At 51.9% G+C, this 27,246-nt stretch overlaps 10 protein-coding genes across 10 annotated transcripts; 5 read left to right on the forward strand and 5 right to left on the reverse strand.

Annotated features, from left to right (window-relative positions):
* Positions 1–1,295: 1,295 nt before the first annotated feature.
* Positions 1,296–2,918, forward strand: N656DRAFT_783644 (cytochrome P450). Its single transcript, XM_064815993.1, has 3 exons — positions 1,296–1,701; positions 1,805–2,025; positions 2,108–2,918. The coding sequence occupies exons 1-3, from the start codon at positions 1,521–1,523 to the stop codon at positions 2,777–2,779; spliced, it is 1,074 nt and encodes a 357-aa protein (XP_064666548.1). The 5' UTR covers positions 1,296–1,520; the 3' UTR covers positions 2,780–2,918.
* On the forward strand, positions 2,792–3,587 carry N656DRAFT_783646 (cytochrome P450). The gene is made up of 3 exons (XM_064815994.1): positions 2,792–3,216; positions 3,289–3,378; positions 3,462–3,587. The coding sequence occupies exons 1-3, from the start codon at positions 2,857–2,859 to the stop codon at positions 3,519–3,521; spliced, it is 510 nt and encodes a 169-aa protein (XP_064666549.1). The 5' UTR covers positions 2,792–2,856; the 3' UTR covers positions 3,522–3,587.
* A 215-nt stretch (positions 3,588–3,802) lies between these two features.
* Positions 3,803–6,103, forward strand: N656DRAFT_783647 (HET-domain-containing protein). The gene is made up of 3 exons (XM_064815995.1): positions 3,803–3,866; positions 3,929–5,345; positions 5,431–6,103. Exons 2-3 carry the CDS (start codon positions 4,091–4,093, stop codon positions 6,054–6,056), a joined length of 1,881 nt encoding a protein of 626 aa, XP_064666550.1. The 5' UTR covers positions 3,803–3,866; positions 3,929–4,090; the 3' UTR covers positions 6,057–6,103.
* Positions 6,104–6,557: 454 nt separating this feature from the next.
* N656DRAFT_738899 (uncharacterized protein) lies at positions 6,558–7,326 on the reverse strand (the record flags this gene model as incomplete). Its single annotated transcript, XM_064812774.1, has 1 exon — positions 6,558–7,326. A coding segment is annotated over exon 1 (702 nt), but the record flags the coding sequence as incomplete, so codon positions are not given.
* Positions 7,327–7,764: 438 nt separating this feature from the next.
* N656DRAFT_738900 (FAD-binding domain-containing protein) lies at positions 7,765–9,743 on the reverse strand (the record flags this gene model as incomplete). Its single annotated transcript, XM_064812775.1, has 9 exons — positions 7,765–8,061; positions 8,130–8,252; positions 8,303–8,656; positions 8,716–8,847; positions 8,918–8,961; positions 9,033–9,049; positions 9,119–9,228; positions 9,278–9,549; positions 9,605–9,743. The coding sequence occupies 9 exons, from the start codon at positions 9,741–9,743 to the stop codon at positions 7,798–7,800; spliced, it is 1,455 nt and encodes a 484-aa protein (XP_064666552.1). The 3' UTR covers positions 7,765–7,797.
* Positions 9,744–11,462: 1,719 nt separating this feature from the next.
* Positions 11,463–12,226, reverse strand: N656DRAFT_831967 (uncharacterized protein; the record flags this gene model as incomplete). The annotated part of the gene is made up of 3 exons (XM_064818645.1): positions 11,723–12,226; positions 11,539–11,636; positions 11,463–11,469 (listed from the first exon to the last, which is right to left on the reverse strand). Exons 1-3 carry the CDS (start codon positions 12,188–12,190, stop codon positions 11,463–11,465), a joined length of 573 nt encoding a protein of 190 aa, XP_064666553.1. The 5' UTR covers positions 12,191–12,226.
* A 2,538-nt stretch (positions 12,227–14,764) lies between these two features.
* On the reverse strand, positions 14,765–15,025 carry N656DRAFT_674032 (HET-domain-containing protein; the record flags this gene model as incomplete). The annotated part of the gene is made up of 1 exon (XM_064810464.1): positions 14,765–15,025. A coding segment is annotated over one exon (261 nt), but the record flags the coding sequence as incomplete, so codon positions are not given.
* Positions 15,026–16,062: 1,037 nt separating this feature from the next.
* N656DRAFT_801406 (HET-domain-containing protein) lies at positions 16,063–16,686 on the forward strand (the record flags this gene model as incomplete). The annotated part of the gene is made up of 1 exon (XM_064818121.1): positions 16,063–16,686. The coding sequence occupies one exon, from the start codon at positions 16,063–16,065 to the stop codon at positions 16,684–16,686; it is 624 nt and encodes a 207-aa protein (XP_064666555.1).
* A 2,006-nt stretch (positions 16,687–18,692) lies between these two features.
* On the forward strand, positions 18,693–22,768 carry N656DRAFT_716913 (uncharacterized protein; the record flags this gene model as incomplete). The annotated part of the gene is made up of 8 exons (XM_064812168.1): positions 18,693–19,191; positions 19,263–19,595; positions 19,652–20,209; positions 20,271–20,376; positions 20,433–20,702; positions 20,759–21,207; positions 21,261–21,730; positions 21,836–22,768. The coding sequence occupies 8 exons, from the start codon at positions 18,693–18,695 to the stop codon at positions 22,766–22,768; spliced, it is 3,618 nt and encodes a 1,205-aa protein (XP_064666556.1).
* Positions 22,769–23,928: 1,160 nt separating this feature from the next.
* On the reverse strand, positions 23,929–26,931 carry N656DRAFT_716912 (P-loop containing nucleoside triphosphate hydrolase protein; the record flags this gene model as incomplete). Its single annotated transcript, XM_064812167.1, has 9 exons — positions 23,929–24,060; positions 24,126–24,276; positions 24,352–24,537; positions 24,604–25,471; positions 25,535–25,722; positions 25,890–26,047; positions 26,110–26,179; positions 26,246–26,353; positions 26,432–26,931. The coding sequence occupies 9 exons, from the start codon at positions 26,929–26,931 to the stop codon at positions 23,929–23,931; spliced, it is 2,361 nt and encodes a 786-aa protein (XP_064666557.1).
* Between the last annotated feature and the right edge of the window lie 315 nt (positions 26,932–27,246).

Raw genomic sequence — 27,246 nt, forward strand, 5'->3', positions numbered from 1 at the left:
CTCCATTGAGTCAAATTGCTCCGAGGTCAGTTTCAGACCATATTGACTTACAACTGGGAACCGCTGTCTGGGCTGCTAGCATGGAAGTCACCGACTTCAGCTCCTCGCCTGGCAATTGGATGTTATCGCGATCAAGACCGACGAGCCGGCCTACGGGCTTCCGGTCAACGGGTCAAGTACTACCTTAGCACAACCAGACTCACCAGTCCCAGGCCATATCACTCGATACGCCTGACAGGGGCAAGAATACACATGGAGCCTGAGAATGCTGTATCCTTTTCAGGGCTTTCCCCGACCCCTATCCATCATGGATACGATAAAGCTGCATAACTCCCTACTTAGGTAGCCAGCTAATTGTTGGCCGTAGCCCCAGGCCTGGCTCTCTCGCAACGACGAAGACGGCGCCAAACTGCTAGAAGAGAACCCCTCGAGGCTTGATGTTATTGTTGGGTGATGAGATCATGAGACGCAACTTCAGTTTAACCCGCGCGTATGGAAGCCTCGGGAACGGCAAGCAACAATTGTGGAGAGTCAAGGTACGAATGTGGAATCTGATTGATGTCATCATCGTGTCTGTACCCTGTCCAAGGCCTGTTCCTGAACGTCCACTGATCAGCATGAAGGGAATGCTTGCCTCGCTATGTCCGAGTCGTTTTCCCTCACACAGCTCATTGTACCCAGTGCCCACTACGAGTATTCTTAGCCCCCCTTGGCGAGACGAGCCTCGATTGACGTCGATTCCGGCAACCCGTGTTCCCATTTCAGGAGAAGATGACTCGGACACTGACACTCCTTACGGCTCTACGGATGGGTTGAGCTCGAAATCTCATAGAATCCATGCGTATGAACACGACGCGTTGCAAGAGGCTGACCCGTAAACCGTGCCTTCATCAAGGTCTGTTTCTTCCCCTGGAAATCCGAGACCCTTCACTATAGTGCTCGTGCCCGCTCGCCCCCTTGCGCATACCTTACGGTACATGCACTGCAAACATAGGTGACATTACAATGCATGTAGAAAGTTGTAGGAAAACTCCCATGGTCCCATTGTGAGAAGCTTTCATCTCTTCGTCGTATCGATTATCTCGGAAGCTAAAGTACTAGGTACCTTAGTATGCCTGGTGTCAAGGCAGTAAAAGTCGGATGAGAGCATTACTACTATCACTCGCCACATACAGTAGGTTTGTACTGTACGATCTGTGAGAACCACCTCAGTGGGCAGGTCTTGAGCTACACCGTTGCACCAACAGCCCGCCTTGCCGATGCAGTGTTTCATGTTGGTACTGCAAATGTCTGTACCCAACATGAGGCAGCCAAAACACCAACGGGTGCTAGTAGTTCCTCCTCAATCACGACTTCTCTCCGCACCATCATCAACCAAACTGCCAAGACAGAGTCTTTCTCGTATTCTAACCGCTAAAGCAAGCCACCTCAAAGTCCGGATTCGCTTTGCCGGCCAAGCACACACGAACATCACCACGAATCATTTGGCAGCTTACCTTACCTTAGCCAGGCCGGGTAATATGCTCCTGCCACTAGCTGTCGCCGCTATTGTCTTGCTCGGGTCGTCCTTCTACGGAGCGCTTCGCTACAAGAGGTTCAAGCAATATGCCATGTTTCCGCAGATGCCGACGTCCCTTGTCTTGGGACACTTGAAGACATTTGACCGCTTCATTCGTACGGGCAAGCCAAACGGTCATCCAGGTAGTTGACTCCACGGTTTCACTCCCTGATTTTGCCCTTTGAGTTTCTGTTCAATCCCCCTGCTTGCACACAGGATGCATGGACCTAACTGGCATTTGTATAGACCTCGCGTTTGCTGCTATGAACGAGGCCCTTGGCCGGCCGCCTCTTATGTTTGTTGATCTTCGGCCGTTCGGGCCGCCCATGGTTGTCGTCCGCAGCCACCAGGTCGCCGAGCAGATATCCAAAGCTTCCAAGTCCTTTCCTTACAGCCTTCCAAAGATGGAACAGGTGTACAGTCATATGGTCCATGTGACTGGTCCAACTTCAATCCTTGGCGCGGACGTATGTTTCTTGATGTTCTCGTTCCAATCCTGCATACACTAGATGTATCTCACAGTTGTTGACTTAGCTGATAATCTCACAGGGCGAAGACTGGAAGGTACTCCGTAGACGTTACAACCCTGGGTTTGCACCGCAGCACCTGATCACATTCCTGCCGCGTATTGTGGAAAAGGCGCTTGTTTTCGTCGACCGCCTCGAGCAGTTCGCACAGGACGACGAGATTTTCTCACTGGTCTTCCATTGTGGAAATCTGACTCTGGATGTTATCAGCAGCGTCGTCATGGACTTTGACTTTGGTGCCCAGGATAAGGACCATCCGGGCGAGTTTATACGCACCTACCATGAGCTATTCGAGACCTATGCCAGGGAACAGATGGATCTTCCATGGTTCTTTACACCGCGCACTGAGTGGAAACGTCGCGGGCTTGCAAAGCGTATAAAGAGAACGCTTAGAGAGATCGTCCGTAATGCATTCGACAAGCGCCAGACTGACTCCATCAAATCCCGGAGCGTTCTCTCGTTGAGTTTGCAAGACATCGACACGTTAACGCCACGGGCTGTCGATGAAGCCTGCGACCAACTGAGCACCTTCTTGTTTGCAGGGCACGATACCACTAGTATCCTGCTTTCGTGGGTGTTCTACGAGTTGTCTCGTACACCACACGCTCTGAAGGCTCTCCGGGAGGAATCGGACAGCATATTCGGCCCGGGTGAGTGCATCGTATTGACATCATATAAGATGGAAGTAGGTTGACTAAACACTTAGATCCAAATCCATCCGCCGTCCGCGATAAACTGCTCTCAGACGGCGGTAAAGACCTGTTGCAACGGATGACCTACACCACAGCCGTAATCAAGGAAGCTCTCCGTTTATGGCCTCCAGCCGGCACCGCCCGCAAAACGGCGCCTGGATCGGGACTTACGGTGCACACCTCGACTGGGGAGTACCGTCTCGAAGGAGTGTATGTGTACAACTGCGCCATCATGATCCAGCGGGACCCGGAAGTGTATGGTGACACGGCAAACGACTTTGTCCCCGAGCGCTGGCTGCACAATGCGGCCGACCAGATCCCAATATCCGCTTGGCGCCCGTTTGAGAGGGGTCCGCGCAACTGCATCGGGCAGGAGCTGGCCCAAATAGAGGCACGGGTTGTGATTGCGCTCGTTGCGCGCCGGTTTGACTTTGTCAAGGTACGATTGCACGGGTCTCTCTATATGTCACCTGAGAAATGGTCCTCCTGCTCACCCTTACGGGGTCCTTAGGTTGGGATTGGTGAGTTGAGTCTGGACGAAAGTGGAAAGCCGATTTTGGATGCCAAGGGTCGGTTCAAGGTGGTTTCGGAGATGTACCCGGTAAGTTCGATATCACCCCTATTTCTTGGAAAGTTGCGTAGGTGTGTCATTGCCTTGGTTACCTGGCTGAGTCTCTTTTCCAGACACGGCAGGTGACGCCCAAGCCTGTTGATGGAATGATGATGCGGGTCAAGGTTACCTAGGTACCTAGGTAGATCAGGCGACCTACATGAAGAGGATGATGGTTTTGAGAATCTCACAGCTGCTAGGTATTATACATGGTATATATTCTAAAGATTGCTAGAACAAGAAGATTCCAATGGTATGACTCGTTGTAATACGACCATTAGAATTGGAAAAGGTTGCTCCAAACGTACCAAATCTCAAGTACCTATTCACATGCCCACTGCACTTGCCGGGAGGTTGGCCATATCCCCAAACCACAACCACAAACCTTATTGAATGGCAACAAAATACAACTTACGTAAAGACTGGCCATATTCCTTCCTGAGAGGCCACTTTTCAGCCCATCAATTCAATGTTTATCGGTAAGAAGGAGCCTCATTAACCACTGCGGTAGCGCCCACTGGTCTGAGTTCTGAGATACTAGTAGTACCTACCCGTTAGCTCGTCCTTCATGCCAGGCTGCATCTGCACAAAACCCCGCATTTCTCAACCGCTGCGAGAGCAAGACTGGGAATTCAATACCTAATCACTCATGACGGCGGGTTGAGAAGACGACCAACCTTCGGTCTCCCTGACAGCTTACAGCATGCGTTTACTACACACGACCCGGCTCAAGTTGACGCAGTTCACTGAGAGCAGGTCGAGTGGTATGCTCGTCGACACCGATGTCGGCGCGGGGCCTGAGTATACTGTGCCTCGGTTCGCTATCTTGTCCCACACGTGGGAGGATGAAGAGGTCGTCTTTGAGGACATTCAGGGCGACCAATCAATAGCAAAGTCCAAATTCGGATGGGAGAAGATTCGACAAAGCTGTGAATTGGCGAGGAACCAGGGGTACGAGTGGATCTGGATCGACACGTGCTGCATCGACAAGACGAGCTCGGCTGAGCTGTCCGAGGCCATCAACTCAATGTTCCGCTGGTATCGCATGTCTGGCGTTTGCTATGCCTTCCTGTCCGATGCTGATGGCGACGGCGTGATCTACAAGAACGTGTACGCTAGAGGCTCCAAACTCTCTACTGGCGTACGAAAGTTGCGCTGGTACTCGCGTGGGTGGACACTACAAGAGCTCATCGCCCCAAAACAACTCGAGTTCTACAACAAGGATTGGGCGTTTATCGGCACACGCAAGCAGCACAAGAGGGCCATCGCGGAAGTTTACGGCATCGATGAGTACGCCCTGGATGGCGGGGATCTGTCGCGGCTGACCGTCGCCCGGCGCATGGCATGGCTTTCGTCGCGGGAGACCACCCGAGTCGAAGACCTGGCATATTGCATGCTGGGCATCTTCGACGTCAACATGCCATTGCTATACGGAGAGGGCTCCAAGGCGTTTGTGCGGCTCCAGGAAGAGATCCTGAAACTTACTGACGATCAGACCATTTTTTCCTGGAGGGAGCAAGATGCGGTGACCTGCTACAGGGAGGACTATGGCGAAAGTTTTGAGCGATCAGGCTTATTGGCTGACTCTCCACGCCTATTCGCAACATCGATCGGGGTAGCGCGGCATCGAATCGAAAGGTCGCATCGTCCGCACGCCATGTCGACGAGTAAGGGAATCATGGTGCAACTATTGATTTGCCAGGACGACAGCTATGGGTCGGGTGAGGTATTCCTGGCAGCCCTCGACTGTCCCATCGGACGTACCCCAGGCGTCATGGCTGGGATCAGGCTAAGGAGAACGTCACGGCCAACTGCTACGGGCGTCTTGGATACTTATGTGCGGGTGGATATCGCACAGATCTTCCACTTTGCCAAAGTTCAAAAGGATGGTGTCACGGTCGACATATCAGGCTTTGATCCTACTGTCGAGCAAAAGGAACTCGTCTGCCTGAGAATGCGTAAGTTCAGCTCATATTCGGACAAGCTATCGTAACGTAAACATCTCGGATGATGTTCCTCCATCTCTAACGCCGGTGCTAATAGGAACTAAACACCGGAACTGGAAACCGACGACCATTTACGTCACGCAAGCCGCCTCCCTGCAACTACCACCGTCGTTCCGACTTCTACCTCCACCGCCATATTACGACCACACCGTTATCACAATCCACGAAGTGTACCCTGTCCATCACTGGGACGTAAACACCTGGGTGCTCCAGCCGCCAGCCCCTAAACCTTCCACAGTGACGATTGGAGTTTTCGATATGACCTTCTGCAAAGAGTCTTTCTTTCTCCTTCTCGGAGTGTTCGTCACGCCACTAGGGGCTGAGCCGTGGTGCAAAATCATACGTCGGAGGCCCGGGAGGCGAACAAGCATGAGGCACATATATCAACATTATTTCCCGAGAAGGCAATACCGGCATCAATATAATCCTGATACCGAAGATGACATGGTAGAGGACTCGCTGAGATATCTGACGCAAAGTACTAGTAGGGAGGACGACTCGGAAGAGAGCGAACACGAATCAGACCATGAGTATCCCGTCAAGACAAGTGATATGTGGGTAGACTATATGGATGGAGGAAAGCTTTTGGGCTTTGCGGTCATCGTGGAGACCAAGGAGGTCTCGGGGGCACCAGTGTATATTGTCCATTTTCGACCGTTGTGATCAATTGACCAGGTATTCAACTTAAATAGCCAGAGGACCTCGTCCGGCCCAAGACCGACAAGACCAAGAAGACCCAACCGCCCAGCTTTTCCGGCACAGCCTCGCACCCCCGGGATCACGTAATTTCTAACTTTCTCCACCTTAGCTACTTCGAGATAGGTCTGGTAACCTAGGCGGCGAGACATGGATTGCGAAAACGGGTGACTTGATATCAGTAAGGCGTGGAACAGACTGCTAGATTGCGGAAAGTGTTTGGTACAGCAAAGCATCAAGCCGGGGTCTTACGGTATGGTTCTGGCCAACTATTGATATGTCTTGTACTGTACTTATCAAGGAGGGAAAGGATCATTACCGGACATGTAGCATATACAGTACAGACTGGACTGGAGTAGTAACCGCGAACCACAGGTGTAGGCAACCACAGAAACCCTCGGCCCCTTACAACTTTGCCTTCGCCTCCCCCTCCCCCTTAGCCCTTCCCCGCCACTTCTCCAACCTCCCTGTACTCCCCTCCAACCCCGCCAACGTCGCCTCATCCCCTCCCGGAATCACCATCTCAAACACCTGCCCCTCCCCTCCAACAACCGCATACTCATAATACCCACACCTCGCAATCGGCCTCGTCCTCTTCACATCCAACCTCCCCTTCTCACCAACCGCCCAATCCGCAATATGCACGCCCACCACCCGCCCAATAACCACATCCACCGTCCCCATCCCCGTCTTCGCCTCCCCATTCCCCGGCAACCGCATCGTCGAGTGATAAACACACTCAAACCTGACAGGACTGGCCTTGACCATGGGCACGGGATTAGTCTCATCCCCCGGTAGCAGTCTAGAAAAATCCTTCTCCAACCCGGCCCGCTCAAACTCGTCGATTTCATAGGGGACTTGTTCAGCCGTGATGTTGACGGCGTGGCGTAAGGGGTAGGTCGCGAGGTTCCAGACGAATTTGCCTGTGGACTCGGCGTTGATGACTGTGTCTTTGCGGGTGCCCGAGGGGGTTTGGTTGGCCGAGAACATGATGTAGGGCGGGTCGAAGGTTAGGGGTGCGAACTGGGAGAAGGGCGCGAGGTTGTGTATCGGGGGTTCATGCTGGTGTGGTGAGGTCGTGGAGATCCAGCCGATTGGTCGTGGGACGATGCAGGCTTTGAAGGGGTCGTAGGGGAGGTTGTGGGGGGTTTTGCCGGGGATGTAAAGCATTTTCGGGGGTGGGTTTTGCGATTTGGGGCGGGTGTTTGGCGGGTTCAAGTTGTTGTTGTTTGGGTGTATGTAAGGTAAGGTGGTTGTTTAAAGTACAGAGTACGGATACGTGCAGTATTTGTTGCCCGGGAGAAAAGCTGGTGGGTCCATGTCCGGCACGGCGCTACGGGGTAAACAACTCCGGTGCAAGTGGGGAATGGCCGAGTGGCGTCCGGGACTCGGATCGGAATCGGAAACAAATTCGGAACCCGCATTAATGCACTGCGCAAGGCACATGTGTAGAGGTAGGTGACTGAATGTTTTCAGCTGGTTACAATAAAATCCGCACTGCTGAACTTCATCACTGCTGAGGAGAATGCCGGGTGCCTTACTAGAACGGCATCAGCGTGAGGTAAAGGGGCAGCTGGGAAACAGACTAGGCCCTTGCAGTACGTGAAGCAAAGTATGCACATGCTTAAAGCGCACATGCAATCTCGTATACACTCAGTATATATAGTATTTACATCCCCCTGCCCAACGCAGCCCTCAGCGACACCGCTCAAAGTTCGAATCCACCCGCAAGATCCATAATCCGGTCAGGGTCAATCCGGTTTCTGATACTCCTCAGCCGCGCGGCATTCCTTTGCCCATAGAGCTCCTCCGCCGTGGTCCCAGCCAGCGCGTAGTTCGGGTAGGCCGTATAAGTGTCCTTGTAGATGCCCTCTTCGATTGCTACCTGCTTCAGCCTCTCGGTTGCCTGGCGCATGCGGGCATGCCACCAGTCGTCCTCGGCAGGATTCGTCCAGGCAAAGTACAAGTTGAGCTTTCTGATGTCAGCGTCACTGTTCACATAGCTGAATGCAGTGCTGTCGGACTGAAGTCTGGACCTACCGGAAGGGGAGAATCAGCGTGTGGGTATGCACTTTCGGTTGCATGCTGTCCATAGTCTGTGAAGGGCTCGATGTCAAAGCTGACTGTAAGACCGCTGTGAAGTTCGGCTACCCTTCCAATGTCCTGCACAAGATTAGCGCGCGTTCAGGCCATCTAATTAGAAGTAAACAAACCTCAGCCTCTTGCTGGACAGCCGCTAGGAAGCTCGCAGAGATCTCAGATGTGGAAACGGTGGCAAACGCGCCCCTGGCGTTCAATACGAGGTACGCCGGGATGCTTGCTAGGAACGAGGTCCAGGTCTTCTCCCCGACGTTATCCAAAATGGCTGGGATGCCGTCAAATTCGTCAAACGCTGGCGGCTTGTCAGGGCCGTCAAAAAAGAAAATTCCCATGGCAGTGGGTTCCAAGCTCCCTGCGTCCAGAGTGGTAATGAGCCCGGCTCTGGGGTCTTTGTTGTCGTAGAAGAAGTTCACAGTGGCATTAAGAACTGCCTGAACCGAGGTGGGAGGATAGACTCGGAGGCCACCCTTGTTGATGTCAGCATTCTGTATTGTACCACATCGTGTTTGATACGAGGCGGACTTACATAGACTCTGGGAGGCTGCTGGTGGGTGTAGAATTCGCCAGAAGTGACAATGCCAAAGCGGTTCATCCCCCCCTTAAGAGCGAAGAAAAGATCCTGGTTGTGATTGTTGGAGGCCGTGGTAATGGTCCCGTTCTAGGGCATACCATTGTTAGAACAACGGCCAACGTACGCTGATTACACCTCTGAGTGAGACAAGACGCACCGGGAGCACAACTGTAAGACTCTTCAGGGTATCTACAGTCAAACCTGAGGGGACGTTAGCAGTGAAACACAATACTGCCTTAAGCATGAAACCCAAAACGTCAAAAGTCTATTACCATGCTGGTTTGTTTTCCTATCCCCTGGTTAGCATGCTGGCCCCCTCAAGTCGACACCAGCTACTAGTTAAGCTTCTTGTACTTACCATGAAAAGCCACCCCCAAGAGTGAATCCGCCCACGCCAGGACCAATAACTCTTCCTCCAACGACGTTCAGACCGTAAGGTTCCAAATACCTGTACACGTCTATCCATGCCTGGCGAAGAATTAGTAGTTGTTTACCACAGCTGCCCCTTTTCACTTACCGCGCCAAACCCAACTGTAACAGTTCTCTGGTCCTCAGACAAGTAGATGTGGTTCAGGTCCTCAAGAGAGATGTGTACTCCCTTGGTACTGGAAAAGCCCGGATTTGACGCATGGCCGCCCGAATAGACGGCGAACTGTGTGCGGGAAGAGCCCACGATTTGCAGGACTACCGAGACATCTTCGGCCGAGGCAACCTTCACAACGCAGGCTGGCGTGTCGCTTGATGAGAGGAACCAGTGGCTGATGGCATCTGCGTAGCTCGCAGCTTGGACTGGCAGGATGGGCATTAACTTCCCGGCAGTAATTCTAGTATGAGGCAGACTTACTCGGGAAAATGACCCTGCTTGAGTCCGAGATGCTCCTGGCAATCTCCTTGCAAGTGTCGGTTGCATTGTTAATGGCTACGGCTTCTGCGAGGCCACAACCAAAGACGAATGCACTCAGCACAACGGAGAGAAAAGCCATGGCGTTTGACACCGGACTCATTCGCCAACCTGATGCAGCTCAAGGAACAGGGAGATCATAACCTCACTGTGATAGGGGGATTTGGACGTTTATTTATCTTAACCCCTGTTCATGCCGATCTACCGCTCGGATCTCTCCGAGTCCCTGGCACTGGCCCCCAAATTAGCAATATTCCTGAAGATACTGATCGGCTTGGGGCTGATCCTTAAGCTCTTTTTCCGTTACGGAGTACTGGGTGGTGTATCGAACAATGGAAGCAAAGTTCCCAGCATTGAAGCCATCGTCGCTCCTGCAGGTGAAGGACTTCGCATAAACCGGTTTTGAAGCTCCCCCGCTAGCGCTCAGAGACGCAACACAGTTTCGTTCGCGGCCAGAGGTGGCCGCAACAGGAAGTAGTGGCAGCATCTGCGTGACATTATGATCCTGATGCGGAAAGGCCCGGGGCTGAGTCGGCTGACTTCTACAATCGAATGAAAGAGTGAGTCCAAAACCGGGAGATAGCTTGGATAGGTAGGTTTGCCACAATTGGCAACCAAGAACTCTAGTGCGAGTGTAAACAAGAGATGAATTGACATCCGGCCTAGCCATGGGAATCCGGGGAATGGTTGTGACTCCAAAACCCGGAAAGCTGCTTCACTCAAGCCTTGGCGGAAGGATCATTGTACATACATAGCGGTGGTTTAGGTAGCATTACCACCACTACGCCTGTGAGGCTGGAAGGCGGTAGCGTGCTTCTAGCTGCAAGAGCCTTGATTGTGTGCAGTCAAGACCACGCGCTATGTGCTGCAACGCAACCTTGCTCGTTCTCGTATACAACACTACTACTTTGGAGCGTGACATTCATTCCGCCTCTACAAAAGGTGAAGGAAACGCTCTAGTCAGTCTGATTACCTACCTACCTTGCCTTAGTAGGAACAGAAGATCCTTCTACATAGGGAAATGCGGGACCTACCACAGTACTACTAGTATCTACCTCACATGCTGTGTCGTTGGCTTCATTGTTCTGGTTAGGTGGTACCTATTGCTTGACACTCGACTATCATGCCCATTCGCATCATGGATATATGTGTTTTCTACCTAAGGTATGTTAGATGCCCTAGGTCCATTCGCATTCGAGCGAACCCAGCATTCTGACACCACCGTCACCGCGTCTAGATCAAGAGCGTCATACAGCCGAGAACTTTTAATTCCTCTGAGATTTCCTCCCGGCTCGCTCCAAGCTGTTCGGTCTTGCCCTTTTGGGAGCCCTATATCATACCGGGAAAAGGGGGTCTTCAGCATAGGCCGGGACAACAAGACATCCCTGGATCTATCATGATTCCTACTATTGACCGGTTGATGTGAGAAGGACACCTAAATTACTAACGACTCGGACCTACTGATAATATCAACATGACACCTCACATCAATGCCCACCTAAATGGCATCTGGGACGTCATTGCGCATGTCGAAGTGCCCGGCGGGGAGTAATGCAAGGAACATTCGAAGGCCCCCCCCTTTCCCTAGTAGGTGGCTGGAACCTCCGTCGCCCCCAACCCGCTCTCAAGGAACCAGAATCCTTCGATGTGGTTGAGTTTCTACGTAATCTTGCATGAAAATGTACGTGTAACCCACCTACTCAACCACTCAGCCTGGCTCATTCGCGGTCTGTGAACGATTGTGATCACTTCATTGCAGTTCAAGGGGACTGGCAATTCATTCTGATGACTCTAACCTAGCCTATGGACTACAACATGTAGTAAAGAAACACTAGTACCGCTAGTAGCGGGTATCCCATCGCGTTGGCCGTGCATACCGGATGGAAGACTGGAGAATGGCGTCCAGTAGTACCGCTTTCTCCTCCTTAGGCGACGTGTGGATCAAAACCACACCTTTGGGAATCGGCGTCTTTTCCTTTCGAATGGCGCGATCGAAATGTCTAAACAAACACTTTTCGTCTGCACATAAGGGGCGTTTCTCTCCCATCCTTCCCCCATTACCGTCTCGACATCCTCATCTGCATACCAGACGAGGCGAATCGACGCATCCTTAAGGTGGGCATGGGCGATCTTATCATCTCCTCTCCTCAACTGTCCGGGGACAGCGCTGGACTCGGAAGATCCCTCGCCAGCGGCGAGAAACAAGGCATACACCCCCCGCCCCAAGTCATAACCTCTGAGTTGAGCATGCGACAGGTCCTGCAGCCGATAGGACAAAGAACCGGGTTGAATCTTGAAGTACATGGCCGTCGATCCATCCTGGCTCAGCTGCACATATGGGTTGACGAGTCCCCTAGTCGTGCGCTCCGCTTGTCGTTGAGGAAGAGACCGGGATTTAGCCCAGACGAATGCTGTGTATGCCAGCGCTGCCAGGACAATGCACTGCCATACAGTGAATTTTGGCACCGGGTTTCCGCCGATGAGCGCCATGATGATGCTGTACGCACCACAGTACCATGCAGCTGCCATCCATAGCGCGCTAAGGACCGGATAGACAAAAACCACTCCGAAGAGTACATAGAGGATCATCTTTACGATCATCTCCATGATCATCCGTGAAATCTCGTCTATGCGATCCATCTCAAATAATACACCGGTGACAAGGGCAAATAGGGGTTATCTGGATGTATTTAACTTCAAACCAACAATAGAAGGTATAAGAAGATAAGAGCTAGCGCGTAGGACCCCGGAATCCTCAAGGGAAGGATTAACTCTTATCCTCCCGTGAATGAGTGTGCGTTTATAGATTAAGGTATGTACTGTAGTTGCTCAGAGTACGACCCTTGAGACTCACACCGGGCCTGAGTTGAGGTTGCTTGAGACTTGAGAGACAGCATCAATAATGGGAGCTGGACCCGACTCAAAGAGTTGAGAGAGGGCTCATGAAACTAGAATCAACCCTTTACAAAGGATACTACCCAATTGAATGCAACAAACCACCGTCTAGCCTCACTCTTCATACAAGACCGTTGTATTTGTGATATATTCTCTGTTGAATCACCTATTGCCCGTAGAATACTAGTACCATTTGACATGATAAACCGGTGACAATCTGAAACACTTAGAACAAGGTGCAGTTCAAACAACATGACGCAAAATGTGCGTCTAATAGCTACAGATTACTATTTTGTGTCTTATGATGGGCAAGACTACGCTTATACCACGAAGGTGAGTTCAGATTGTGTTGCTACCTTGGCTTAGTTTCAAGTTGGTCCTTTGTCTTCTGTCTTGGAGCAAGTGAGACCTGTGAAATTTTGTATCATGGCCTTTGATGCGACTTTTGGCTGCAAGGATTTTTGGGGCGGCAACCAGGGCTAGAAGAACACCTCATGGTGGCTCTGGGCTCATACCTAGCGACCGCCTACATACCTAGGCTTCCTACTTGCCGGAGCATGTTCTTTTGCACCAGCCATGATTCTTCAGAGTTTCGCCCCAAGCTTATCTGGGCCAAAAACAGATGAACCGATCACAGCTTCGCGACGTTGGTTCCCTAAGCAGGATCGTTAGAGTTAACCGGTCTGAGGAGATATGCGGATAAGTAGCTACCCTTCCTTCCGTTACCGCTGACTGGATAGTACCCATCTGCGGTGAAAATTCATGTCGGAGCTCCCGGCTTCTTCATCGTATTCGTAGTAGAACTTCAGTGCTCAACGCCATCGCTTCTCCATGCATTGCTCGATCCACATAAGCCGGGCCCACGAGAGTGTACCGAGGAGCTTTCTCTTGTCCTTCATCTCGCCGCAACACCATCGGAAGACCACATCCACGCATAACATGGACTGAGTCGCCCCTGCGTGACTCTGCTGGGCCCAGTCCCACCGAACCATTCGAGAGGAGCAACAGCTTCCGATAGTGTAGCCGCTTGAAGACAATCTCAAACTGATCGTAAACCCCTTCCATCAGCCCAAGGTCGCCCGTCATCTCTGTCTCCTCCGCTGCCGCCCATAATTCCACCCAGGTGAATGTCCGCGTTTCTTGTGTATGAGCGAAAATCCTCAGGCCGGCCACCATGTGAAAGAAAGCAAGATCAAAGTTATGGCCTATCTCGCCCCGACGTGTCTCTCTGATGCGCTCCATCGCAAGATTCTTGAGCTCCTGGAACGAAGAGCTTTGAAGCAACCGTCCCCATCGGGCATGGTTAGCCACGAGCGATGACTTCCGTGTCTCAACCGGCCCAAGAACTGCCTCTACCACACCAATGAGGACCCCTGGGACATGTAATTCTGGGTAGTCAAACGAAATGCGCCTACTCCATTCATGCCCTTTGGATGGATCATACCATTCTGACATGCCTTTTACCCGGTTCCTAACGTCGGGCAGCCAGGACGGATACCCTGCAGCTCCAGCTTCACCAGACTCACGCCCAGTCTCAGCAAATGGTGGAAACACTGACAAAAAGCTCAAGTCGCATCCTCTTTCCGAGTCCATGGTCTCTTCCAGATACACCCTCATCACCTCCCGCACCACCTCCTTCAAGGTTTTGGCATAGTCAACCACCAACCTCTGCTGCACCGGCGCGGGAAAAAGCCCGAGCAGCCCATACACCTTATCCACAGGCACGCTGGCTTGGAAATCCGCCGCCTCACGAAGGACATCGATCGGATTCTGTTTCTTTAATTTACTCAGCCGCACCAGTTTCCGCGGCCTCCCGAACGCCCTCCAAATATCGGGGGCTCTGCTGCCTGTTTCCCTTGCGACCGCGGTCGGGATCAAGCTCGGAATGATGCGGGTGTGAGGCATGAACTGCACGAGGCGCTCCCAGGGCACCTGCCTGTCGCCGCAGTGCAGCGTTACCTTCCTGGCCATGGCCACCTCCTGCACGATCCACACACGCGTCCAGTACGGCCGCAAGAACAGACCCGCAAGTGCCAGAATTACAGTGGCAGAGGGAGCAGCCCCCGGAGCACCCCGGCGGCTTGGGTCTGGCCTTGTCCATGTCCCTGTCCCTGTCGTCGTTGGTGTCTTCGTCCAGACGTCCGAGGCCAGAAAGTCCATGGCAAGGTCCGACTCCGACTCCATGTCGCCGCCACAGTCCAAGTCGGCTTCGCCCAGCCAGGCAATGACCTGGCGCGCATTGCTGAAGATGTTGCGCATGAGTGAGATTTGATGGTTCCGCTCGTGCATGTCGGATTGGTTGATGCAGAGGGCATCGACCCAAAGGGTGCGGCGGCGTCCCGATTCTCGGGGGTGGCGGAGGTGGTATAGCGCGTTGTGCAGGTTGCGTCTGATGGCGAGGAAGCGGCCGTTGACGAGGATGGGTTGCGGGAAGGTCTCATCGCCCCAGACGTATGAGATGGCTTCGTAAGACGGGAACGCTGGGTGTTCGGGCGGGAGGTTGAGGGTTATGGGCCGCATGATGCATTCGATTACCTGGTTACCGGAGCCCGGGAGAAGGTCGATTAGGCGTGTCCCGGTTTGGCTTGTGTGCATGTTGGGGATCGGGCAGGATGAGTATATGCTTCCGGTGGAGCGGAGTTGGTATGGTATCGGTTCCATGTTGGGTCTAGGCCGTATACATTGCCATGTAATGCACCTATAATGCATACGCTGCCCAGGATTGGACCATGAAGGGAGAGGAACTTCGTCAAGCCGGTGATGTCCGTGCTAAATCGTACCTGAGAGAGTTTGCGATCATGGATGGATGCAATGGAAGTTGACAGTTGGCACAATGCGATGCTTGGCCTGAAAAAGTAGCTCAATCATCAATGTTCGTTCGAAGGAGGCACCGCAGACTCGATTAAAAGCAGGAAAGAGCTTGAAGCCAGTCAGCCTAGGCGTCGTTCCTGCCCACACGATTTGAACGACAATCAAACAGCGAAAAGTCGGGCGCTTGCGGATTCCTGATAGCAGCCTAGCGTGGCACGCATTGTGATGTTCCGTTGCGCCTACGTACTCCAAACCCTTCAAGTTTCCCTTCGTTAAGGGCGTCGACGAGTTTGACATGCCACAGTCTTAAACTCGACAATTTGAAAGCCATAAGGCTACCCGCTGCTGAGGAAAGTTCTGTACATTACCTACATGTACCGTACTGTTCTTATACTGTCTGGAAGGTACCTATGTACTGTACATACATTCATACACTCCGTGGCGGAGCTCCGGTCTGCTTCAGCCATTGGACGGCATCATGTCGGGTATCTCATGGGCTGAGTCCTGGCAACGTGGGTGGTGGCGCAGCAACTGTGAAAGATTTCTTGCTCGGACTTAAGCATTTTATTAGGCAAGTCGGGAGCAACTTGGAATCTTTTCGTTTTAGGCAACCACTGTGAGCACTTTGGCATCCAGTCTCGCCTCCATTTACATGAACACCTACCGATAGTCTTCTTCCACTCCTCAGTACGAACATGCGGCTCATCAACGTTCAGTCCCTTGAACTGGAGGAATTTTTGGGTGGAAATTTTCCGCCGTATTATATCCTATCCCACACTTGGGGTGACGAGGAAATATCATTTCAGGAGTACACATGGTTGCAAGCCTACAAGGAGAAAGTGGCCGCGGGCATTATCGAAGAAAAGCCACCGAAGCATCGTGAACGACTCAGGGCCAAGGATGAATCCTTGCGTCGTAGAAGCGGCTACCAGAAGATCGTTCGCTTCGCGCAGCTCGTGCCCGCTCTCAACTCGGAGATGCTCGATAATCATCGACGTACGGCAGATTACATCTGGGTCGATACGTGCTGCATAAACAAAGAGAGCAGTGCGGAGCTTTCGGAGGCTATCAACTCCATGTATCAATGGTACAAGGAGGCGGAACTCTGCATCGCTTTCATGGCTGACGTTGAAGATACGAAAGTTGCCCCGCAATCGGGCTTTGGAAAGAGTCGCTGGTTTACAAGAGGCTGGACGCTGCAGGAACTCCTCGCCCCGAAGCTCGTGCTTCAACAAACACTGGAAGTATATCACGGAGAGGCACACGGGCAGGCATACCATAGAGGCGGTGACTGGAATCGGCGGGGGCTATCTCACTGAGGAGTACTGGTCCCGGGCCTGTGCAGCGCAGAAGATGTCTTGGGCGGCCAGGAGGCAGACGACACGCTTAGAAGACGAAGCATACTGTCTGATGGGCATCTTCGGAGTCAATATGCCGCTCCTGTATGGTGAGGGTAAAAAAGCGTTCCAACGCCTGCAGCAGGAGATTATCAAACAATTCGCCGACCAGTCCATCTTCGCATGGGGCTACAACCGGAGACTCGAGATTCGGGCAGAGAGATTAGGGATGCTTGCCCAATCGCCGAAAGATTTCGCGAATTGTGGAGAGATCGAGGTTGTCACCAAGGGATTCATCTACGACGCACCATACCATATCACCAACATTGGCCTGCAAATATCGGTCGAACTATTCCTTACTACAAGGACTCCAAGCATCACATTTGCCATTCTTCCATGCGAGGTTGACGGCCGTGTTCTAGGTTTTCCTATATCGGCCAAGGAAGTTCAAGACGGACATGCTGTCTCCAGATCCTTCGGACATCCTATTGCTCTTTTTCTCCGTGGTGATAAAATAGAATGGCAACCTACAATCATTCGAAGGACGGTAGTCATTCGCGGAGCCAAGGATAAAACTGGCTGGCTACCTCTACACAGGCATGATTATATTTATGTTGATCCAGGGCCGGGGATTGATGTTCTGGAGACATGGCCTGAATGCGCGGTCGGATATTCCGAGGGACGTGATATTAGGTGTGCACTCATTGAGAAGGAAGAAGGAGAGCGATACACGACTTTCTTTCGAATCCGTATGGAGGCGACGGAGCGCTGCACCGAGTTTGTCGTTGTCGTGGTACCAGAATTGAGAACTGGTACCCCTGTCCGAGTTCTCGTCTTTGAGTGGGAAAACTTTCAACCCACAAGAAAGTGTGACAATGAAGAGTGTCACAGTGGAGAGTGTCACTTTGGAGAGTGTGACAATGAACTGTGTAACAACAAAGAATGTCCCCTTCATTGTCACTCTGGAGCTTGTTACTACTTTGTAGCGCCATTATCGTTGGCTGGCCTTTTCATAGCTTCGCCTGAGATGCTGGATTCCGCTGCGTGGCCCACCAGCGAGTCGAAGGCCATCTCAGCAAAGATTCAAGTTAAAGGGAAACAATCGCCTAGAGGTCACCGGGTTCAGTTGCTGTGGAATGGGTATGGGTCCTGACCGGACGGGGTCACCTTGAGTCGCTGTTGGCTTCAGGAAGTTCACTGGTACTTCACCTAGGTAGCTTTCTTCATTGGACTCTTCCACTACAAGGTCTTACAGCTGTAGGGACGTCTCTACTACCTATGTATCTGAGTAAGAAGGCAGAACCAGGCACTCTCCACTAGTCTTCTAGCAGGGAGAGGCGAATTCATATCATCACTAGCAACATACAGTTCACCTTGACATATGAGTCTGCATCATGTGGTGCGCACAAGACGAATTGTGATGGCAACCATGGTGGAACACAACGAAGCCCAATTGGGCACCCTTATGGGCCATAATTTGGGATTTGAGACAATGCCGGCCATTAGTCTTCGTCTCCGCTGTACTAGACTTAGGTATCAAGTCTCAAAACCTTTGCTGGTGGGTGTATTCAAATTTCAAGGTGTGCATTGGCATCTGCCCGTCTTGCAAGCTGCTGCTTTTGTGGACAATTTGAGGACTGACTGCGTGATATTTTGTATTGTATGGACTGTACCTTACTACTGTACCTACCTACCTACTTATGTTGCCTGGCGGCCTCCTGCCAGAGGCGGGTCAGGAAGCTATCGGCAGCCATGTCAGGCATCACTGCATCCCATGATTGGTTGAGTCCTGACAACGTATAGCAGTGGCGAAGCAGCTGCGAGAAATTGTTCAGGCATGCGCATTTACCGGGCAAGAGCGGCTTCGCATCTTTGCGTTTCAGGCAACTACCCACATTTCATTTCGACATCTCACGACCATACCATGAAAAAAAATATTTCCTAAGTTTGAATCTTGGTGCGAATGAAACCACTGGACAACAGCTAGTATGTCATCGGCCTCAGCACCATCCAGCGCGGCCTGGACGGCCTTCACCACCGCGATGGCTACATTCAGGGCTGGGCTGGATGACGAGGGGCGGTACCAGGAAATCCTGTCGACAACCTCGATCGACCAGGTCTACGATTTGACGGACAAGCTCCAGCGCACCCAACGTGCTCACCTAACGAACCTAGCCAGGATTGAGCCATACTTGGAAGGCATGAGGGCGTATACTAGAGCCATCGACACCTTTGTCTCAGCCAAGCCTGAGATTCTTGCCCTCATTTGGGGCCCAATCAAACTGCTCATTGAATTGACAAGCACGCTGACCAGGTCTCTTGACGAGCTAGCCAAGACGCTTGAGAAGATTGGCGGTTTGCTCCCAGAACTGGATCATGCGGCGAGGCTCTTCGGACACAAAGACCATGTCAACCAGGTGTTGGCCACCCTGTTCCACGACATCTTGCAGTTTTACCTGGTAGCTCTCAAGTTTTTCAGCATGAGAAGTGAGCTCCCCTTGCTCCCCTACGCCGTCTATGATGCGGCCATGGCACTAAGATTCACTACTGAACTTCAGAATGGAAGACGCTCTTTGAAGCTTTCTGGCCGATGAAAAGAATCGAACTCAACGAGATCATAGACAAAATGAAGAGGCATACAGCCGACTTGCGCAACGAGATTCGCATGGAAGACATCCAATCGACACATCAAACTCGACGAACTCTTGAATACTCCACTCTACAGACAGACTTACACCCGCTTTTCTATGACAAGAAGCTCCAGAGCCTGCTAGGAAATGTTTGCCCAGGGACTGCGAACTGGCTACTCAACGACCCGGATGTCGTAAAGTGGATGGAGGCCACCGGGGATTCTTCCAAAGTTATTTGGCTCCACGGATTGCCCGGAGCCGGTGAGAATCCCCTTAAAACGTTTTGAGGCTTGTGCGATTGCTGACAAGCTGTTAAGGGAAATCCCATCTCTCTGCCTGCGTCATTGAAGCCTCAATATCGCGTTGTCGCACGGCGTTTGTGCTCCTCTCGCACGACATCCCTGACACATCTGAGCTTTCGGTGATGCATTCGCTTATCTTTCAGCTCGCCCGAGGGGACCCAAATCTTCAGGATATGGTTCTGGCTGCCAATCTAGATTCTCTCCGGATTGACCGCTCTGCGGCTGTTACGCTCCTCGTCAACATGGTCAACTTGCTAGATAACGCTAGAATCATTGTTGATGGGTTGGACGAGATAGATAATCGTGTGGCAGATAGGCTACTGAATTGCCTACTTGAGATTTCGAACAATTGCGAAGGAGCCCGAGTGCTGATCTCCAGCAGGCCGGAGACGCAGATCAAGCTCGTGCTCGACTCGGTATCCAAGCCTATCCGAGCAGATTCTCACAACACCTCGAGCATAGATTTGTTTGTCAAACAGCGATTTGCTGAATGGCTCCATCACCGCACCTTTAGCACTGAAGAGCTGGACGAGATCTACCAGTTGAGGGACCGCATTGCGGTGGGTGCCAAGGGTATGACTAAAGCTATCAGCCCCCCAATCGAGAACCATGCACGGAAAGCTTACTTTACCAGGAATGTTCCTTTACGCTCATCTCATTCTAAGAAGTCTGGATTTTCTTCACTCCATTGACGAGATACGGCGGGATCTCACGGTCCTCCCGAGTGATCTCAACCAAGCGTACGACGACGCAGTCCGCCTGCTCTCAGAATGGTTCCGGCGCTAACATTTTCTAGCTACGAGAGAATTTGGAGGCGAATTAACGAACATCTTCCTACTAATACCGTGCGTGAAAAAGCTCGCCAGATACTGGGTTGGGTTGGTTGTTCGCCTGTACCGCTCACGATCCGGGAGCTCGAACAAGCCCTCCTGATCAACCCAGCCGATATTGAACAGCGTCCCACTGGAATGTCAGGGATGACCGTTTTGGATATTGTTCGAATTTGTGGCCCGGTTGTGGAAGATGCCAATGATGAGCTTCACTTTGTACATTTCACCGCGAAGCAGTACGACCACCTCTCGCCCCGAAGCAGTGCCCGAAACGAACTAACCATCACCCCAGATATTTCTTCAGCAAAGATATCAAAGAGTCTTTGGATGCTTCTCGCTACACCCTCAAACTCACAATTTGCTGCATCGATTATCTCTGCCAGACTCATCATGATTGCGATATTGATGAAACCCAATTCCAGCAGAATGTCGTTGACGGCGTCTATCGTTTTCACCACTACGCTTCCAGCATGTGGGCGAAACTTGTCGAGTCATACTTCAAGTTGACCGGTGATGCCGGAGATCCAGACAGGCTAGGGCGGCTCGTCCAACGTCTTGAGGTTCTCAGAGCCTTCAGGGGCAATGACAACTTCTGTGCGTTGGATCGACAATATAACAACGAAGCCCTAGCACATCTCTCTCAGCAGGGCACTGTCGACGCCTACAAGCTGGTACTTGGCGAGCTTCAATTGCAAGACGCGGCTGCAACTCGGCTATTTGAGTTAGGGGAGAGCAAGCGTGGTAGGGATGTCCTATGGCATAAACCGGATCTTCAACTGAACATCGACTTCTAGGTGATTGGCGACAGGCCGACCCCCTCGAAATAAGACACATAACACATTCACTGCATGCTTCCCTAGAACGACGTATCTGTCCGCCCTCCGGTCACCGGTCGTCGTGTCACTGCCAGGACCTTATTCGTCACTACGGCCCACGGGTATTCAAGTGCGCATTCATTGGCTGCGAATACCAGCGCCTCGGCTTTGAAACAGTACGCGATCGAGACAGCCACACGAAGACCCATGATCGCCCGTGGACCTGCGATGTAGCTGGCTGCGAGTACTCCGAAGAGGGATTTGTCTCGCGCCAGATGCGAGACCGACACCTCGACACCGCTCACCGACCCGGAATTCACAAAACTTCAAGGGAAATCCAGGGGACCACTGCCGAGGACAGCGAGAAGGTGGCACTGCTGAAGGCCCTCATCAAGAAGAATAAATTGGGAGAGAGCATCTTACAAACGATAAAGTTCGGCAAGCTCACCGTCACTGATAAGTGGCTTGTGTTCCAAAAAGCAGCGTCGTGCGGGAACAGCCAAGCGATGGAGTGTCTTGTTCCGTACTCTTTCGACTTAGAGTTATTCATAAAGGTCAAAACGACTCGGACATTTACTGTCCTCGAGACTCTTCTCTCGCTCGGAGTCAACCTTTTACCATTTGCACTGGACGCACTCAACTATCATTTCCTTGAATGGTTTAAGCTGAAAACACAAGGGCAGTTGAGATACTTCGAATTGCAGTTGCTACTGGTTAATTCGTATCTACCGGCCGCAGAAGCTGCCTGGCGCGCCCTAGTGCGGTGTGGGGAATCACCGACAATCATCCAGCAGTACTTAGGAGAGACATTTGTGTCTTTCCTCGGATACAACTCCGACTTGTACGGACAACACGGCGACAGATATTGGCCGGGTTGGGCCAGGGGTTTCCACATGAGAATCCTCAGGCAAACCAGAGACAACCCTACAGCGGAACATCTGTTGCTCTCAGTTTGGGACTATGTGGATAAGCACAATTATCAGAGTGAGACTTCAAAAGCCCACTGGAGTCTACTACTCTGTGATGTAGCGAGAACCACCTGCTCAACTACCTTGGCTGACTGGTTATTTGAGCACGGGGCCGATGTCAACGGCGACAGAGGCCTAGGGGCACCAAGAGTTTTCTACTACCGACGAGGACCACCTCTGATTGCCGCGGCTCGGAAAGACACGGCCCGGAGTGCTCGATTCCTACAGTGGTTGCTACACCATGGCGCTAATCCTTCCTTGCTCCCCGTACGCGGGCTGCCGATTTCATCTCTCAAGGGGCCTACGGGAATCAGCAAGTGGCTGGGCATCTCCTGGGAGGAACTGGTCGAGGCAACAGCAGAGGTGAGAAAGAAGAACGAGTCCGTCCTCTTCTGGGAAGAAGGGGAACCCAAGATCCCTCCTACAGGTACGAACCCACCCGGCAATTCTCTGACACAGGACGGCAGCCCTGGCAAAATGGGAACAAAAAAGATCGGGTCTGGTACAGCTAACAGTTGAGTAGACGGGAACAGAAGTCTTGCCTCTCAGCAGGCTTATTATATGAAGCTGATGTTGGCTGAGCAACAAAGGAAGAAGGAGTTAATGATGAAGGGGCAAGAGGATCATGCCGTTCAGGATTCTCAGATGCAGTTGATGTTGCTTGAGCAGCAGAAAAAGATAAAGGAGACGAGGGAGATGCAGGCGAAGAAGAAATCAGTTGATGGTTGAAACCTCTTAACGATAGGAGGAAGCAGCAATCGTCCCTTTAAGAATTATCAGGTACAGCTGAAGGAACTCTGAAATAGGCCCGGCAGGAGCGGAACCTTGACACATGGAGCATGCCGCCGGCACAGGAGAGGTTGAGGTTTAGAGGCAAAGACCACACAAGCCATCATTGTCACAGGTCGAAGTACAGTACTTCTGGGAGCAGTGATCAATTCAAGTGCATCTAATTACATAATCGGGTTGTCTCTCAGGTCCTTGTTGTGTTCTGGGCCGTGTCACTGGGGCTCTCTTAAAATCCCCCCGACTGTGGCAAGCTCTCTTTTGTATACATATAAAGTACTCTGGTGCTCCCATCTTCGTTTGGTTACCTCGAGGCACAATATAGGTACTTTCTTCCTATCTGCTCATGCTCCAGCCTTCTCCAGGGAGCTTAACTTACTACTATCCACCACTCTCATCTTCTCCGTGTGTTGCAATAGTCCTTGAGGTTTCCAAATCAAGGCTGACTACAACCAAGTTCGTACCCCGACGCTGCTTCTCAGCGCTGGGTCATTGTCAACAACAGGACTGAGAACTTGAAAGTGAACAGCGACTGATGGTAAACGGAGCTGCCTGGAGGGAACTGGTATATGTTGAAGGGAGAAAGAGCTCTCTATCGTGACTAGCAATAATACAATTCCCGGTACTTTGGTTGGAAGTCTAATACAGGCGAGTCAAACAGTCAGTAAGGATATCTAGAAGTGAGTATAATGAAGCCCAGCCAGACACTTCAATGGGCTATGATGTTGATAGAGTGTCGGTAATCATTGTTCACTTCGCCGGCACCAGACTTACATGTCAGGGTGAGTTGTATGCCGCTAGCGTAGTGACAGAGAAACCCCCCTTCTCTCTGCTAGTCTATGTTCGGCCCAAGGCATTCACCAAGTCTCTGTCCGGATAGAATAAGCAATAGTTCAACTTACAGTGATCGGGCAATCCTGACTTACCTTCCACCGCTCTTCGTCTAGCTCCTCCTGCGATATCGTGGTTTGGTCCATAGACTGGTTGATCAAGCGTAGTTTGTCAGATTGGATCCATTGAATATACTGCCGGCTAGTTAGCAATGTGACTGCTACACTTGCCGGAATGGAGATGGAAGCGGTTCGCTGACAGTTTCGATGGACCTATTAACAATGTATCGCGTTACTGTGACCACTTTGTCCTGACCAGGTCTCTGGACACGACCGATGGCCTGATATTCCGTCATGGGGTTCCATTGTGGCTCGAGGATATGGACGTGATTTGCAGCAGTGATGTCGATGCTAGCTTGGAATTAGCTTCCTAGATATTTATCGCATGGTGATTTCATGGGGTGAGTAATCGTGACATGGATTTACCCCTCGCCCGCGCTGTTGATGCTTGCTAGCAGAACCCTGCAATTGGGGTTTTCTGTGAAGTCTCTGAGGGCTTGTTGACGGCGATCCAACGATAACGTCCCATCAATTCTGCTCGTTGTAAAGCCCTCAGCGTCAAGGTCTAGTTCTACAAGATTCAGCATTCTTGTCCAGCAGCTAAAGACGATACTGCGTAGATGTTAGGTAAGTACTTGGAACCGATATGCTCGTGGAAACTGCTGAGGTGGCTCTCACCTCTTTGAGCTGACGCCGCCAGGACCAGTGCGTTGTTCCTCTCGAAGATTGCGGATCAGGGCCTCCGTCTTCGCCGACCGATAGCGCGATTCACGCGTACCACTACTGGCAGATGAATGATGACACACTCTGCATATCTGGGTCGACGTAGCCTCCTCGTCTTCCTTGTTCTCTTCTTCGGCGTCCAGCAAACAAGAAGGGCACAAGTCGTGGCCACAAGGCAGTGTTAGCGTCTCCTCGCCAAACCCCACTGGTCCATCACACTTGGAGCATCTCCCCTTGGCGCGTCGCAGCATCTGCCAATTCACCGCGGCCGGATTCTTTTCTCTCCACGCCGTGACTGCTTTGCTGGGAAGCATTCGCTCTCCGTAGTTGCAGATCAGGCGCAGAAAATTGATGAGGGTTAACAGGTTATCCTCTCCCTTGCCGATTTTGGACCCAGTTGACTTCTTCTTTCCCTTCCTTTCGACAGCATCCCGGGCAAGGAGATGGCATTTCCTCTGAAAGAAAAGATATAGCTCTCGATCATTATCGCTCAGCTCAATATGCGTGGTGGTTTCGACTGGAGGCCTCAAGCCCAGGCTCCGCCCAATCTGAACCATCGTGCGTCGCAGGCAAGTGGCTCGAATCAGATCTTGCAATCGACGTGCGCTGAAACAATCATTTTCTCGGTACGGTAACGCGATTATCCGGTCAAAGTCTTTCTTCTCATGCAAACCTGGAACGTGAAGGAAGGAGAGGAGAGCTCCAAAATCGTCGAGGGAGTTCTGTAACGGTGTTCCGCTGAGGCACCAGCGAGTCTTGGCAAGGGAGGAAATGGACAGCGCGGCTTGGTGAATTGCAGAGGAGCGTGTGCGGATCCGGTGTGCTAAGTTTAGTCAACGGACGAACATCAGCGACTTAAAGTACAGATCAAGTTCGGTTGCCGAACCTTCATCGAGAATCACTCGGTGCCACTGAAGGGAATAGACCGTTTCCCGATCTCGGCGTAAAGTAAAGTCATGACGGAGGACGTCGTAGGTGGTGAGAACGATGTCATACTGCAACAATCCAGCAAGTCTCTGGTGTCTGGAAGGACCGTAGTAGGTTGTCCATCTGACTTGGCCCGTCTTGATGTGACTATTGTGGACCACGCCGGCCCCGAAGTTAGCTCCAACTCAAGTGTTACTTGATAGACTTTCCAAACCAGTCATTCGACCTGCCTTGTAATCTGCTGCTTCCACCCTGGGAGTACTAACAACGAGAGTTAGCTGGGTCTCTTCCAGTTCAAGCTCTACACGAAGCACAACCAACGGTCAGCAATGCGGCCAGACGTACTTGACTTTGGGACAACAATGATCGTTGTTTGACGGCTCTCGGGGATCTCAACTTGGTGGGCTGCGATTGAATCCAGATGCCAACAGATCAAGGCCAAAGCACTCAGCGTTTTGCCTAGTCCCATTTCCTGTGCGAGTCAGCTGAGTCTTGCTAGGCACTTTCTTCTCTAAACTTGCCGCTCGCACTCACATCGGCAAGAATACCTCCGAAAAGCGGAGCTGGGTTGAGCTCCTGCCTTCCAAATATTATATGTCGATATCTCGGTGGGGTCAGCATTGAAAGCTTAGCAAGCTGAAGAGACTGATCTGTAAACAATAGACCTTACCTGGGATTGTCGTCACTGCCAAACCGCTCCCACAAGGTTGGGAACTTTGCCTCGGTAACCATCCCGCATTCCCTCTCAACCATCATCTGCAGCGCGGCCAATTGATGACTAGTTGCCAGTCAGTAACGAGTTGACCTAGACCACAAAATACTGGTCAGCTCGGTGCGAGCCGAGGAAGCAACCCACTCCTGCAAGTCACAAGCCAACCTACGGCTAGCTTTCACATCAGGAACCACAGCATGTCCGTCTGCTGCGTTGAACAGCCTCCACAGACGGTTCTTGCTCACTTCATTCAACGTCACCGTTCCGGCAGATGTGTCTGCATCCGAATCAAGAGTCAAATCCTCGATTCTGGGCATTGGCGCTCCGGGTCGGAGGAGTAGATGAGGATTGAAGTATTCGGTGCGCCCGTCATACTCGGCGATGGACGGGTGTTGAAGGTATAGCCCAGCGTCCGACAGGTGTTTCCCGATGCCGTCTGTGTCGCTCTTGAAACCATAAATAAGCAGGCGAGCCATTAATTTGTCGGTCTCAGTTGTCTTTTGACCAGTGCGGCGAGTGCCAGCTTTTGAGCCCCTTTCGATTCTGGTTGTTTCTTTTGCCAGGGTTGCAGTGAGATGAACCGGGAATGCCTCGACGAGCGAGCCCAGACACTCTGAGATGAGCAATCCGGCAAATTCGTCCATGTGGTATAGTTTTACGATGTCCCCAGAAACCCGCACATCATAAAGCGTGTCACCCAGCTTGGTCTTGGTGGATGTGGTCGCTTCAACTTCTATCAGGACCTTGTATCCGAGTTAGACGCGACTGAGGAGTGGGAGGCTGCCTGAACGTACAACACCGAAGCATGTGTCGTGCTCCGCAGTAGGACATCTGCTTGGTGCTGTCGAGAGGGGCGTATCATCTGGCAGCAATAGTTCCCCGTATCTCTCTGATTCATGTTCATGTTCTCTGAACTCGCTTGATCTCACCCGTGGCGGCGTCATATCGGGCGACGAAGG

The sequence above is a fragment of the Canariomyces notabilis genome (genome assembly GCF_033297395.1).
Source record: "Canariomyces notabilis strain CBS 508.74 unplaced genomic scaffold N656scaffold_28, whole genome shotgun sequence".
NCBI classification, from domain to species: domain Eukaryota; kingdom Fungi; phylum Ascomycota; class Sordariomycetes; order Sordariales; family Chaetomiaceae; genus Canariomyces; species Canariomyces notabilis.

What these genes read in the sequence shown, in the direction of transcription:
- N656DRAFT_783647 (XM_064815995.1), top strand. Translation starts at nt 4,091, where the DNA reads ATGCGTTTACTACACACGACCCGGCTCAAGTTGACGCAGTTCACTGAG. An exon ending in ACTCGTCTGCCTGAGAATGC is followed by an intron (nt 5,346 to 5,430) that starts GTAAGTTCAGCT and finishes CGGTGCTAATAG; the next exon opens with GAACTAAACACCGGAACTGG.
- N656DRAFT_783644 (XM_064815993.1), top strand. Translation starts at nt 1,521, where the DNA reads ATGCTCCTGCCACTAGCTGTCGCCGCTATTGTCTTGCTCGGGTCGTCC. An exon ending in CAAGCCAAACGGTCATCCAG is followed by an intron (nt 1,702 to 1,804) that starts GTAGTTGACTCC and finishes GCATTTGTATAG; the next exon opens with ACCTCGCGTTTGCTGCTATG. An exon ending in CTTCAATCCTTGGCGCGGAC is followed by an intron (nt 2,026 to 2,107) that starts GTATGTTTCTTG and finishes ATAATCTCACAG; the next exon opens with GGCGAAGACTGGAAGGTACT.
- N656DRAFT_783646 (XM_064815994.1), top strand. Translation starts at nt 2,857, where the DNA reads ATGACCTACACCACAGCCGTAATCAAGGAAGCTCTCCGTTTATGGCCT. An exon ending in GCCGGTTTGACTTTGTCAAG is followed by an intron (nt 3,217 to 3,288) that starts GTACGATTGCAC and finishes CGGGGTCCTTAG; the next exon opens with GTTGGGATTGGTGAGTTGAG. An exon ending in TGGTTTCGGAGATGTACCCG is followed by an intron (nt 3,379 to 3,461) that starts GTAAGTTCGATA and finishes TCTCTTTTCCAG; the next exon opens with ACACGGCAGGTGACGCCCAA.